This window comes from Anomaloglossus baeobatrachus, chromosome 11, assembly GCF_048569485.1.
Source record: "Anomaloglossus baeobatrachus isolate aAnoBae1 chromosome 11, aAnoBae1.hap1, whole genome shotgun sequence".
Taxonomy (NCBI): domain Eukaryota; kingdom Metazoa; phylum Chordata; class Amphibia; order Anura; family Aromobatidae; genus Anomaloglossus; species Anomaloglossus baeobatrachus.
In genome coordinates this window covers 59,666,549-59,680,078 of record NC_134363.1, presented here as the reverse complement: position 1 = coordinate 59,680,078, position 13,530 = coordinate 59,666,549, and the positions used below count along the sequence as shown (strand labels likewise).

The 13,530-nt window shown below is 46.6% G+C and overlaps 1 protein-coding gene across 1 annotated transcript in view; it reads left to right on the top strand.

Moving 5' to 3' along the window:
- Nucleotides 1–360: 360 nt before the first annotated feature.
- TNNT1 (troponin T1, slow skeletal type) overlaps nucleotides 361–13,530 on the top strand; it is a 32,538-nt gene continuing 19,368 nt past the window's right edge. The window contains exons 1-3 of the mRNA XM_075329094.1: nucleotides 361–399; nucleotides 8,614–8,674; nucleotides 8,948–9,064. Coding sequence (XP_075185209.1) covers nucleotides 8,621–8,674; nucleotides 8,948–9,064 — 171 coding nt within the window. The 5' untranslated portion in view covers nucleotides 361–399; nucleotides 8,614–8,620. The remainder of the gene's footprint in view (nucleotides 400–8,613; nucleotides 8,675–8,947; nucleotides 9,065–13,530) is intronic.

Here is a 13,530-nt window from a genome sequence, read left to right as displayed (position 1 = left end):
ACTTGCGTGTAAGCCAGCTTGAGTCATACATGTTCCATCTCCACTTTGCGGCTTGTGTAACATACGGCTGTCACAGCAAATACACATCTGACATGGAGATTATGAAGCAGCTTCGATCACTCGGGATCAGTTCACAACATAAGTGTTCGAGGGCAGGGACCGATATGTCTTTTGTTGTGTGCGCTAATTGACACCATGTTTGATGGGAAATTAAGTGATGTTAAATTGTAAAATCCGACATCAGAGAAGATTAACACCTTCCCTACAGGCTTGTGACCGGGAGAAGATTACGTCAGGACTCAGCTTTCAGTGTAATGTCAAATCTCATTACTGTGCTGAATAGTTTAATAATATTATATATGTTTTCTCTTTAACAGAGGAGGAGCGCCCCAGGCCAAGGTAAGCATTCTCGGCCCATGGCGGCACGTTAAACTGTCAGCTAGTCAGATTTCAGGTTGTATATTAGATCTTGTTAAATTCAGGTCCGTCACTAGTCGTCCATAAAGCGAAGAAAGTTTATAGAACGTCAGTTAATGCGGAATTTGAAAAAAAACAAAACATTCAGTTTAAATTTAAATTTTTGAAAACATTTAGAATGTTCAGTTCTTGTGTTCCTGGAATGTTAAATGTTCACTGATGGTCCCACCTAATGACCAATGCTGGTCTTATCTGAATGCCTTGTTATTACATATCAGCTTAAAGGGGTGGTCCAGTACCTAAATATCCTTTCTAAAGATCTATCATTACACCCTAATCACTTTGGTAATTAGCTTTATAATAAAATGCCTCACGCTTCTCACTATCTAAAAGTTAAGTACTACAGATTGTTGCATCAAATCCCCAGTGAAGATCCCCTGATTTCACAGCGATGGTAGAAGTGAGTGCAGCACCGGTACTCTGCTTCTGTCTTCGCCACCATATCTTCTAACTGTAAACAAACCATTGTCAGGGGCAGGATATAGAAGCAGTGTGAGTGACACCAGCTCTGCCCTACACTGCCCTCTGACGAATCGTCATCAGGGGGCATAGCTGGTATCACTCACACTGCTTCTATCGCCGCCCCCTGATGATGCCTTGTTTCACAGTTAGGCCTAAGCCACACGGCGAGAAAATCGGACTGAGTGGAATGCGATAAAACATCACATTCCACTCGGACCAATATTAGCCTGTGTCCCAGCACCCATGAGTGATTATTTTCTCGGCCCCACTCGGACCAAGAAAACAATCGCAGCATGCTGCGACTGTAATGCAAGACTCTTTCTCTCGCACCATTCAAGTGTATGGGGCGAGAGGAAGATCGCACTGCACTCATGGTACACCGGTGTACTGCGAGTGCAGTGCAAGAATGGCAATAGCCAGCAACGGAGGAGAGAGGGAGATAAATCTCTCCCTCTCCTCCTCCGTGCCGGCCCATCCCCCGCAGCTGAGGTCCGATCACATAATCGGACTTCAGTCGCAGTGACACTCGCATGACACTCGGCTCCCACTGTGCTGCCAGTGTGATCCGAGTGTCATGCGAGGATCGCATTAGTCCCCGTGTGGCCCCGGCCTCAGGAGCAGAGTGCCGGCACTGCACTCACTGCTCCCCCATCTTCTATCACGATGGATCCAGGACATTTTTAGAGGGTTGTGATGCAATAAACACTAGTAAGAAACTGCAGCACCGCCCTCTGATGACGTGCTGTTCCAGGATGGGTGCTATATGAACATAAGACCAGCACTCTAAAGGCCCCGTCACACTAAGCAACATCGCTGCTAACGAACAACTTTTGTGACGTTGCTAGCGATGTTGCTGTGTGTGACATCCAGCAACAACCTGGCCCCTGCTGTGAGGTCGTTGGTTGTTGCTGAATGTCCTGGGCCATTTTTTAGTTGTTGCTGTCCCGCTGTGAAGCACAGATCGCTGTGTGTGACAGCGAGACAGCAACAACTAAATGTGCAGGCAGCAGGAGCCGGCTTCTGCGGAGGCTGGTAACCAATGTAAACATCGGGTAACCAAGAAGCCCTGTCCTTGGTTACCCGATATTTACCTTTGTTACCAGCCTCCGTCGCTCTCACTGTCAGTACCGGCTCCTGCTCTGTGCACATGTAGCTGCAGGACACATCGGGTTAATTAACTCGATGTGTGCTGTAACTAGGAGAGCAGGGAGCCAGCGCTAAGCGGTGTGCGCTGCTCCCTGCTCTCTGCACATGTAGCTCCGTGCGCTGGTAACCAAGGTAAATATCGGGTTGGTTACCCGATATTTACCTTAGTTACCAAGCGCAGCATCTTCCACGCGGCGCTGGGGGCTGGTCACCGGTTGCTGGTGAGCTCACCAGCAACTCGTGTAGCCACGCTCCAGCGATCCCTGCCAGGTCAGGTTGCTGGTGGGATCGCTGGAGCGTCGCAGTGTGACATCTCACCAGCAACCTCCTAGCAACTTACCAGCGATCCCTATCGTTGTTGGGATCGCTGGTAAATTGCTTAGTGTGACTGGACCTTAAAACTTGCAGTAATCTTTAGGATTTAATCCATAGAAGCACAGTACAAACAAAAAGGAACGCGTTTTCGGCTAGACCTTTAGCCTTTGTCAATAGGCTAAAGGTCTAGCTGAAAACACGTTCCTTTTTGTGCCGGTCTTATGTTCATATATTATTTGGGTGTGCCATCTCTTGACCGAGCACCTGCAATTTTGAGTGCCGCCTGGATATCACTTCTTATTACAGGATGGGTGATAGAAAGAAATGAGCGAACCTGATATTCGGTGTTCGAAGTTTGTATCGAACACAGACTTTTCTTAAAAACAGAGTTTGGGTGTTTTACGTGTGCAAACCACTCACTCAAGCATCACTGTGCTCAGGTATGCTCGCTGCTTGGCCCAGTGTGAGCCGCTTGCAGTATTTGATCAGCTTGCACTGGGGGTAACAATAGTGTGATCAGATGTAGTGTGCATCAAACAAAAAAAATGGAAAAAAAACCTCCCACCCTCCCCCGGAAGTATTCCGTTTATGGCTGGCTGCACGTGGGTGGAGACCCGGACTGCCACTCGGTGACTTTAAAAGAAGTTAAGGTCAAGTCCTGGTTCAGAACCGAACTTTCAAAAAGTCCGTCTGTAACCCACCGAACTGAACTTGCAAAAGTCCGCTCGTCTCTAGTGATAAGCCTTCGAGGGGAAGTGAGTGCAGCCCCGGCCTCATGTGACATCTCGTTTGAGATTCCTCTTAAACAAACGTCAAAAGAAGTGAAGTAAAAAAGACACACACATTGCAAACATGGTAAGAGTGAAAGATAGATATTTACAATGGACATTTTAGGTCTCGGACCACCCCTTCATTGCAGAAAACATGGTAAGACATGTTAATTTGGTTAAAAATTAGAAAATTGTAATATTGTCAAAGTTGGAATGTAGCTAGAAGGCTGGCAGGACGTACCCCAATTGCTGGTCGACGGGATGGTGGAAGGGGAGGAGAAGCAACCAACCTGAATTTGCCAGGATAGAGTACCTAGATCTTTGCCCTGTTTGAATAACAGCTTAGCCACCAATGTGCATCATAGAATGCAAAAAGGATTGTCTCACCAAATATATTGTCAGCATAGTGCTAGCATTTGATGCCAATTTCTTATTAGAGGTAATTCAATTATAGTCAAGGGATGTCCATGGAGGTGCAAATAAACAACTGGGAGATAAAGTGGCAGTCTTAGGGTGCCTTCACACTTTAGCGATGCAGCAACGATCCGACCAGCGATCTGACCTGGTCAGGATCGCTGCTGCATCGCTACATGGTCGCTGGTGAGCTGTCAAACAGGCAGATCTCACCAGCGACCAGTGACCAGCCCCCAGCCAGCAGCGACGTGCAAGCGACCCTGCGCCTGCACGGAGCCGGCGTCTGGAAGCTGCGGACACTGGTAACTAAGGTAAACATCGGGTATGGTTACCCGATGTTTACATTAGTTACCAGTGCACACCGCTTAGCTTTGCTCTCCTAGCTACAGTACACATCGGGTTAATTAACCCGATGTGTAATGCAGCTACATGTGCAGAGAGCCGGAGCCGGCAGCACAGGCAGCGTGAGAGCTGCGGAGGCTGGTAACTAAGGTAAATATCGGGTAACCACCTTGGTTACCCGATGTTTATCTTGGTTACAGCTTACCGCAGCTGCCAGACGCCGGCTCCTGCTCCCTGCTCGCTTCATTTGTCGCTCTCTCGCTGTCACACACAGCGATCTGTGTGTCACAGCGGGAGTGCGCCTTTGAAGAAAACGAACCAGGGCTGTGTGTAACGAGCAGCGATCTCGCAGCAGGGGCCAGATCACTGCTCAGTGTCACACACAGCGAGATCGCTAATGTAATGAGGTCACTGCTGCGTCACAAAAAGCGTGGCTCAGCAGCGATCTCGGCAGCGAGCTCGCTGTGTGTGAAGCACCCCTTAGGACCACTGTACACGAGGTCACAGATCTCATGGCTTGAGATGAGCAAACCTTACAAAATTCGGTTTGGTTCTCCGAATTTCCCGGTGTTCACCGAACAGTTCGATGTACTTTTCCGAACCCTGTTGAATTCAATGGGAGGCAAAACCAAAGGCATAGGCAACACCTTCAGGGGGGTCCAAAAGCTGCCAAAACAGCTGAAACCATTTTACAGTGGAGCCACATTGTTGTGGCACAGCCATTACCTTCCTAGACTATTAACATAAGAAAAATCAAGGTGAATGAGTGAGAGGTATAGGCCTGGTGGTCTGGGAGTCATTATACCTCATGCAACAGCTCAAACTGCTTTTCTGCTCAGCCACACTCAGGTGGCACCAATATTAGCTTCATAGACTGTTATTGCTAGACATAAGGAAAGTAAGAGAGGTAGATGAGTGAAAGCTAGGTGCATGCCTGCCAGTCTGGGAGCCCTACTGGTACAGGCAACACCCAACAAGGAGACCCAACTAGGCGTCCCCATCCACATTTCTCCCAATTAGGGGAAGACACCATGCATCAATTGCCCCAGAGTATAAATACTATACAGTAATAGCACAGCATGGATGCATGGGACAGGGCTTGGCCCAGCATTTTTACCTTAAACCTTGATCAGTAACAGGTGGATGAGTGACAAGTGTAGGCCTGGTGCTCTGAGACCCATGCCACTTCCGGCAGCACACAACATGGAGACCCACCTTGGAATCTCCACATTTCAAAAAATTAGGGGCAAACACCACTAAAGTGGCATCAATTGCCCCAGAGTACAAATGGTATAATGGCAGAGCAAGGATGCATGGGATAGGGCCTGGGGCAGGGCTTGGCCCAGCATTTTTACCTTAAACATTGATCAGTAAGAGGTGTATCAGTGAGAGTTGTAGGCCTGGTGCTCCGAGACCCCTGCCACTACAGGCGACACACAACAAAGAGATCCAATTTGGAGTATCCACATTTTAAAAAATGAAGACACCAGTACAGTGGCATCAGTTGCCCCAGAGTACAAATAGTATAATGGCACAGCATGGATCCTTGGGACAGGGCCCGAAACAAGGCCTGGCCCAGCATTTCTAACTAAAACATTGATCAGTAAGAGGTGAATGAGTGACAGGTGTAGGCCTGGTGCTCTGAGACCCCAGCCACTGCAGTCAAAACACAATAAGGAGACCCAAGTGAGAGTCTCACCTCCCCACTTGTTTCCCATCCAGCTCCTCCCAGGTATTTTGCTGTAAAGCCGCGCTGTGTGAAGACCATCACTTTAACAGACATGGCCACACAGTGCACAGTGAGACTGCTGTATATACATCACATGAGACATGGGGGCTACAGAATAAACATCACAGGAGGGGCTGGGTGCTACAGTATAAACATCACAGGGGAGGTTGGGGGCTACACTATATACAGTTAGGTCCAGAAATATTTGGACAGTGACACAATTTTCGCGAGTTGGGCTCTGCATGCCACCACATTGGATTTGAAATGAAATCTCTACAACAGAATTCAAGTGCAGGTTGTAACGTTTAATTTGAAGGTTTGAACAAAAATATCTGATAGAAATTGTAGGAATTGTACACATTTCTTTACAAACACTCCACATTTTAGGAGGTCAAAAGTAATTGGACAAATAAACTAAACCCAAACAAAATATTTTTATTTTCAATATTTTGTTGCGAATCCTTTGGAGGCAATCATTGCCTTAAGTCTGGAACCCATGGACATCACCAAACGCTGGGTTTCCTCCTTCTTAATGCTTTGCCAGGCCTTTACAGCCGCAGCCTTCAGGTCTTGCTTGTTTGTGGGTCTTTCCGTCTTAAGTCTGGATTTGAGCAAGTGAAATGCATGCTCAATTGGGTTAAGATCTGGTGATTGACTTGGCCATTGCAGAATGTTCCACTTTTTTGCACTCATGAACTCCTGGGTAGCTTTGGCTGTATGCTTAGGGTCATTGTCCATCTGTACTATGAAGCGCCGTCCGATCAACTTTGCGGCATTTGGCTGAATCTGGGCTGAAAGTATATCCCGGTACACTTCAGAATTCATCCGGCTACTCTTGTCTGCTGTTATGTCATCAATAAACACAAGTGACCCAGTGCCATTGAAAGCCATGCATGCCCATGCCATCACGTTGCCTCCACCATGTTTTACAGAGGATGTGGTGTGCCTTGGATCATGTGCCGTTCCCTTTCTTCTCCAAACTTTTTTCTTCCCATCATTCTGGTACAGGTTGATCTTTGTCTCATCTGTCCATAGAATACTTTTCCAGAACTGAGCTGGCTTCATGAGGTGTTTTTCAGCAAATTTAACTCTGGCCTGTCTATTTTTGGAATTGATGAATGGTTTGCACCTAGATGTGAACCCTTTGTATTTACTTTCATGGAGTCTTCTCTTTACTGTTGACTTAGAGACAGATACACCTACTTCACTGAGAGTGTTCTGGACTTCAGTTGATGTTGTGAACGGGTTCTTCTTCACCAAAGAAAGTATGCGGCGATCATCCACCACTCTTGTCATCCGTGGACTCCCAGGCCTTTTTGAGTTCCCAAGCTCACCAGTCAATTCCTATTTTCTCAGAATGTACCCGACTGTTGATTTTGCTACTCCAAGCATGTCTGCTATCTCTCTGATGGATTTTTTCTTTTTTTTCAGCCTCAGGATGTTCTGCTTCACCTCAATTGAGAGTTCCTTAGACCGCATGTTGTCTGGTCACAGCAACAGCTTCCAAATGCAAAACCACACACCTGTAATCAACCCCAGACCTTTAAACTACTTCATTGATTACAGGTTAACGAGGGAGACGCCTTCAGAGTTAATTGCAGCCCTTAGAGTCCCTTGTCCAATTACTTTTGGTCCCTTGAAAAAGAGGAGGCTATGCATTACAGAGCTATGATTCCTAAACCCTTTCTCCGATTTGGATGTGAAAACTCTCATATTGCAGCTGGGTGTGTGCACTTTCAGCCCATATTATATATATAATTGTATTTCTGAACATGTTTTTGTAAACAGCTAAAATAACAAAACTTGTGTCACTGTCCAAATATTTCTGGACCTAACTGTACATCACAGGAGAGGCTGGGAGCTATAGTATATACATCGCAAGGGAGGTTAGGGGCTACAGTTTATACATCACTGGGGAGGCTGGGGGTTACAGTATATACCTCACAAGGGGAGGATGGGGGCAACAGTATATACATCACAGGAGGGGCTGGGAGTTATGGCATATACATCACAGGGGAGGATGGGGGCTACAGTATATACATCACATTTGAGACTGGGACCTAAAGTATATACATTATAGGGGAGCCTGGGGCTACATTATATACATCAAAGGAGGAGCTGGGGGCTACAGTATACACATCACAGAAGGGGCTGGGGGCTACACTTTATACATCAAAAAAGAGGGGCTGCAAAATATTCATCACAAGAGGGGCATACACATTACTGGAGGGAGTACACATTACTGGGTGCATGGACATTACTGGTGTGGGGTTGCATACAGCTCTGGGTGGAGGCACAGAGTTCTTGGGGGCCCATATGGCTCAGGGGGGGCACATGCAGCTCAGGGGGAGGCATACAGCTTTGGGGGGCCCATACACTGTGCTGGGTGACACTGGCTGGCACTACACTGAAGCTCCTCTCTTCATCTGTGGGACAGGACCGCATTACATACTGACTCAACCCACGTATGAACCTAAGTGCACGTGCACGCAGCAGTCAGCAATGAACACTGCATGCAAATGCGAGTTTAAAGGGCCAGCAGCCACGAAAGTGACAGCTATTGGGCCCCCTCAGCTGTCCACAGCCCAGGCACTTGCCCAGGTGCTGACACCAGCTCTGCGTGAAAAGTTACCAAACAAAAGGCCGAATTTTGCCAATTTTGAGAAAAGTGTTCGGGAATCCAAATCTGAATGGGCAAGGCATGTGCCAAATTTGAGACATGCAAACTTTTTCAAACAAGTTTGCTCATCTTTTCTCATGGCCACATGTCGCCAAAGCCACAATTAAATCTATCTAGCTTTAACCTGTGATTTTGGGATTGTCCATCATAGATGCCATGCCTACAACTATAAGGAAAAGCATTCCAAATTTATGTTTTAAGGTCAAATATTAACACTGCAAAGTCATATAATTTATGGATATCATATTATTTCATCACTCCTCTTATCCCGTCCTTAGACCCACGATGGCCCAGCTTGTACCTCCAAAAATTCCAGAGGGTGAAAGAGTTGACTTTGATGTAAGTGACTGTCGTTTATTAAAGTAAATATATAATGATTACATTGGACTCTCATTAAGTAAAAGGGAAACTTGTCTTTTTTTTCAGGAAGATATTTGATATTATAGGCACAAAAGGACAGTAATAATAGTATGATTGAGCGATCTGAACTAAATACACCCAGATCTATGGATTGCCTTAAACATGAGAAAATAGAGAACACACCAGTGTTTCTCTAGAGATATTATATAATACGTGAATAAAGCCACATGCCGTCATCATTTACTATTTCAGGATATCCATCGGAAGAGAATGGAAAAAGATCTCCTGGAACTTCAGACACTGATAGATGTTCACTTTGAGCAACGAAAAAAGGAAGAAGAAGAATTAATTGGCCTAAAGGATAGAATAGTATGTATATTATTATATACCTAATATGAAATATACATGAAAAGTATATAGTATTCATCTTACTGAATGAGGATAATTTGGGGTCTGGATATGTATGGAAAACTCTTTCTGGACTTAAAGGGTTGTTGTCCTAATGGCATTATTGCTAGCTTGAGATCCAACTGGAGTAACCACCATTATACTACTAGGACAACCCCTTCTGATTCCACATGTTTGGCAAAGGTAAAATAATAAAGCCTATACTCACCTCCGCGGCTGGCACGGTTCCAGTGGTGTCCAAGCTCGTGGTGCTGGTGCTCAGGTAGGGTTGTGACGTTATGTGAGTCCCTCGTCCAATCAGCGTCAGCTTTCATCTCCCGCCTCAGGACCAAACAAACAACCAACAGGAAGTGAGTGAAACTGCTGCCCTCACTTCCTGTTACTTAACTCGTTTGGTCCAAAGGTGGGGAGACAGAAACCAGTGCTGATTGGATATGGGGCTCGCATGATGTCCCATCCTCACATTAGCCGCGGGAATGCAAGCCATGGCACTGTTGGAACGGCACTGGTAAGGTAGGTAAGTATATGCTTATTATTTTACCTGGGGGAAACATGTAGAATCAAAAGGGGTTGTCCGAATAGGAGACAACCCCTTTAAAAAGGACCTGTCATTAGGTCAAAAGTGGCCATTTTTTGCTCAGAGGATCCTGGGAGCCACACCCCTTAGTAAAACCATCAAAATTAGCTCAAAATATAAAGTCCCAAAAGGAGAAACTTATTTTTATAGACACATATACGATAAGATTGGTGGAGTCCACGCTCTTGGACCACCACAAATTTACCAAAATAAATCATGGCAAGCAATCTGCAGAGCACCATAATCCCATTAGGTGCACTTAAAAGGAATCTGTCATTAAGATCAACCAAAGAAATCTCATATATGGACATTGAAATGTAAATAACTGACTCCTTTATATCTGGTGCTGCATTTCCCCAAAAAATTGTGTTATTCATATGCAAATGAGGTTGTAAAATGCTCGTGGTGTGACAATGCTTCCCGAAATTGTTTCCCCACCGATCAGCAGCCTCTTTAAATTGATTGATGTGTGACATCAGGTACTAGGGAAAGAATTCAGATGGTGAGCTATCAGCAACCTAAAGAAGCTGGTACTTGGTGGTTAAATGAGCCCAGCAGGTGGTGGCACCTTAAGTGCTCTGTCATACTCAATTGCATGTGAATTGAAATGATAATTACTCAACAATGCAGCAACAGATAGAAGATATATAAAGGTGCAGATGGATTAGCTTTTAACGGAATGCTGTCGTGGGTGTGTCCCTCTCAGAGGAGACTTCTAGCGAGTCTGGAACCAGAAGGTTGCAACGCCTTATTATGCACAGTTTGTTTTTGAGTGGATCTACTTTCTTCTAGTGCTGGAAGGGTTAAGGACTCTTTCCTATCTGTTCTTTGTAGCCTTAATCCTAGGTGCAGCTCTGATGTGTCTACACACCTTGGGAATAAAAAGTCAAGTGTCTTACCATCTTACACCAGTTATAGATTCTCATTCTATGCTAAACACTGTGAAAGAAGCCTGTCTCTGGAAGAAGCTGGGGAGTCAGTTGAAAGTTGCAGCCGTGGTGTTTAGCTGCATTGGAGAAGCTTGGCTTGTTTTCCTTTTTGTGTATATTTTTACTATGTTTCCTTATCTTGTGTTGTATTATTGCAGTGGTAACACTAGTGTTCTCACTGGCCTTCTCACTAGCCGGGGTGAGTTCAGGGCAAGCAAGGGCCTAGGCACATGATGGCAACAAGGATAAGGCCCAGTATAACGATGGTAGGGAGCGTAGGGTAGTTAGGTGAGTTGCAGGTGGTGACACTGCTCACCTCTCTCTTGCACCAGGGCTTCCTTCTATACCATTCCCATTGTTACCCTTGTGTTGTTTGCAGCCTTAATCTCAGGTGCAGCTCTTTTGTGACTACACCCCTTTGCTATAAAAAGTCACATGTCTTAACATCTGACGCTGGTTATAGATTCTCATTCTATGCTGTCCACTTTGGAAGGAGCCTGTCTCTGGCTGGAAGAAGCTGAAGAGTCATGACCGGTGCAGCTGTGGTGTTTAGCTGCATTGGAGAAGCTTGGATTGTTTTCCTTATTTGTCTATTTTCCCTCTGTCTATCTCCTTACCTTGTGTTGTATTAGTGCAGTGATAAGACTAGTGTTCTCATCTGCCTTCTCACTAGCTAGGGTGATTTGAGGACAAGCTAGAGCTTAGGCACGTGACGGTGATGGGGGAAGGACCCGTATAAGAATGGTAGGGTCCAGACTCAGGTGATTTGCAGGAGGTAACCTTTCTCTCCTCTCTTAGTGCCAGGGTCTTCCTTCTTTATCATTTCGTTTGTTACCCTTGCATTGCGTTGCACGCTGACCGTCTGTACGCATGACACCTGCATGCCCTTAGATGCGATTTGAGGGGGTTAATCTTACTCACAGATTCCTTTTAAAGATTCCTGTTTGTATAGATCTCTTATACAAGGTAACAAAACAGAAATACATTCCTGTAACAACCAGAAGACAAAGAGCGTTTGGGTTTTTTCATGATTTCGTCATTAAATACAGATCTGGCCACTGTTTATTCAATGTAATAAATGTAGGAATGGTTAGTTTGCACCTAGGTGTAGTCTGCTCTTAACCATCGAAAGAATAACACTCAGTAACAAAAAATCTATTTAGTCTTTGCCGTGCCAATAAATTAGACATAAGTGCATGTATTGACAAGTAAAAGCCAGATAATACCCTGCGCGCCGCCCCCACCCTATGAGATTATTAGCACAGTGATGGACGGCTCCCATGTGGGTGTATGTGCTGCACACAATTATACACAATACAGGAGCAAATTACCCTGGGAGAGGTTACACTTGTAATGGACTTACAATAAACTGGCTTCAAACAAGCCATTCCTGACATTTAATGGTGTAACAATGAATTCAAGTGTTTTATACTTAGCCGGGTTCCATAAAGGACGACCCCGCTAAAATTGCAGAAAGTCTATCCATGAACGCCTAGATTATTTCCCCCAAGAATTAAAATCTCTTTTGGGCATTATGCACACAGTTGGATAAGAAATGGGTCATATATAGTATTCTTTAACCCCTTCCCGTGTATTAAGTGTGTTAACAATTAAAATCGAGCAGTTGCCAGTGTGTGCACGCAATGGCTCCTATCGGCCCCCTATCACATGTCGCGTGTACTGCTCATCCGCCTCCAAATCAAATCAATGGGAAGCGGATGTGCAGTACAAGCCGCGGCCACTATCTGAAAAGGAGCAGCTACAGAACTGATCATTTCCAGCCGCCGTCACCAAGAACAGCTGATCGGTGGGGGTGCAGGGTGTCGGACCCCAGCTGATCAGAAGAAGAAAGAGGAAAAAATGAAATTGCAAAAACAATAAAATTCCCTTGTCGTTAAAGGGTTAATGAGAAACTCCTAATGGGGTGCAGAAGTATGTGGGACGATTGGTTTCTGAGCGGGGCCAAAGTACATAACAAGGCACCAACACTTTGCGAGCTCCACTGGCTACCGACCAGTTTCCGAGTGCAATTCAAGGTGTTGGTGATCTAATATATAAAAGGTGTGTGTGTGTGTGTGTGTGTCCGGGATTGGCATCCACACCGTCGCAGCTATAGTGTTAGGGCCAGATAGACGGGCAGACCCGGGAGGTGGATCCACTGGGCCGAACTCCCCGATGAGGGAAAGGAGTCCGGTAGCCGGAGCACTTTAGGTAGCAGGACAGTCCGTGCACTGGAACACAATGGAGAAGTCCCTGGGACCACGAGGTCACTGATGGTGGTCCGGGTGACGGAGCTCAGGTTCGGAAGCCGTGATGATGTCTGGCGGGGTCCGGAACCGTTGGAGCGAGATGACGGGTCACCGCAGGGAACCGAGATGGTACGGACTGTCAGGATGGCAGATGGGCAGCGTTCGGGGTTCGAGATACAGCAGGACCGGATGGCGATGCAGGATCGGCTCTAGAAGACAGAGAGGTAAGTATCTCACAGAACACAAGGAGACCTGACTCCTAGCTTGGGAAAACACGAAGAACAGGCCCCGCTCCCTTGGACATTAACCCCCTTTATACCCTGTACCTGTATGCATCATTTCCTGTCAGTGGACACTGGCCCTTTAAGAAAGGGTCAGTGACCGCGCGCGCGCCCTAATGCGCATGCGCGCGGCCCGGGTGCCAGAAGCCAGGGCAGGAAGCTGAGAGGAGGATGCAGCAGAGCCGGCCAGGGACTGGGAAGCCGACGGGCGCCGGGAGCGGGAACCCGGAGGCTTGGGAAGCGTGGGCACTGGAGGCTGGAGAGCGGGGAGCGTGGCAGGTGAGCCGGGGAGCGGAGCAGAGGACCCGGGGAGCGGAGCAGAGGACCCGGGGAGCGTGACAGTACCCCCCCCCCCCCACGCCCCCCTCCCCGCAACCGGGACAGGAAGGCA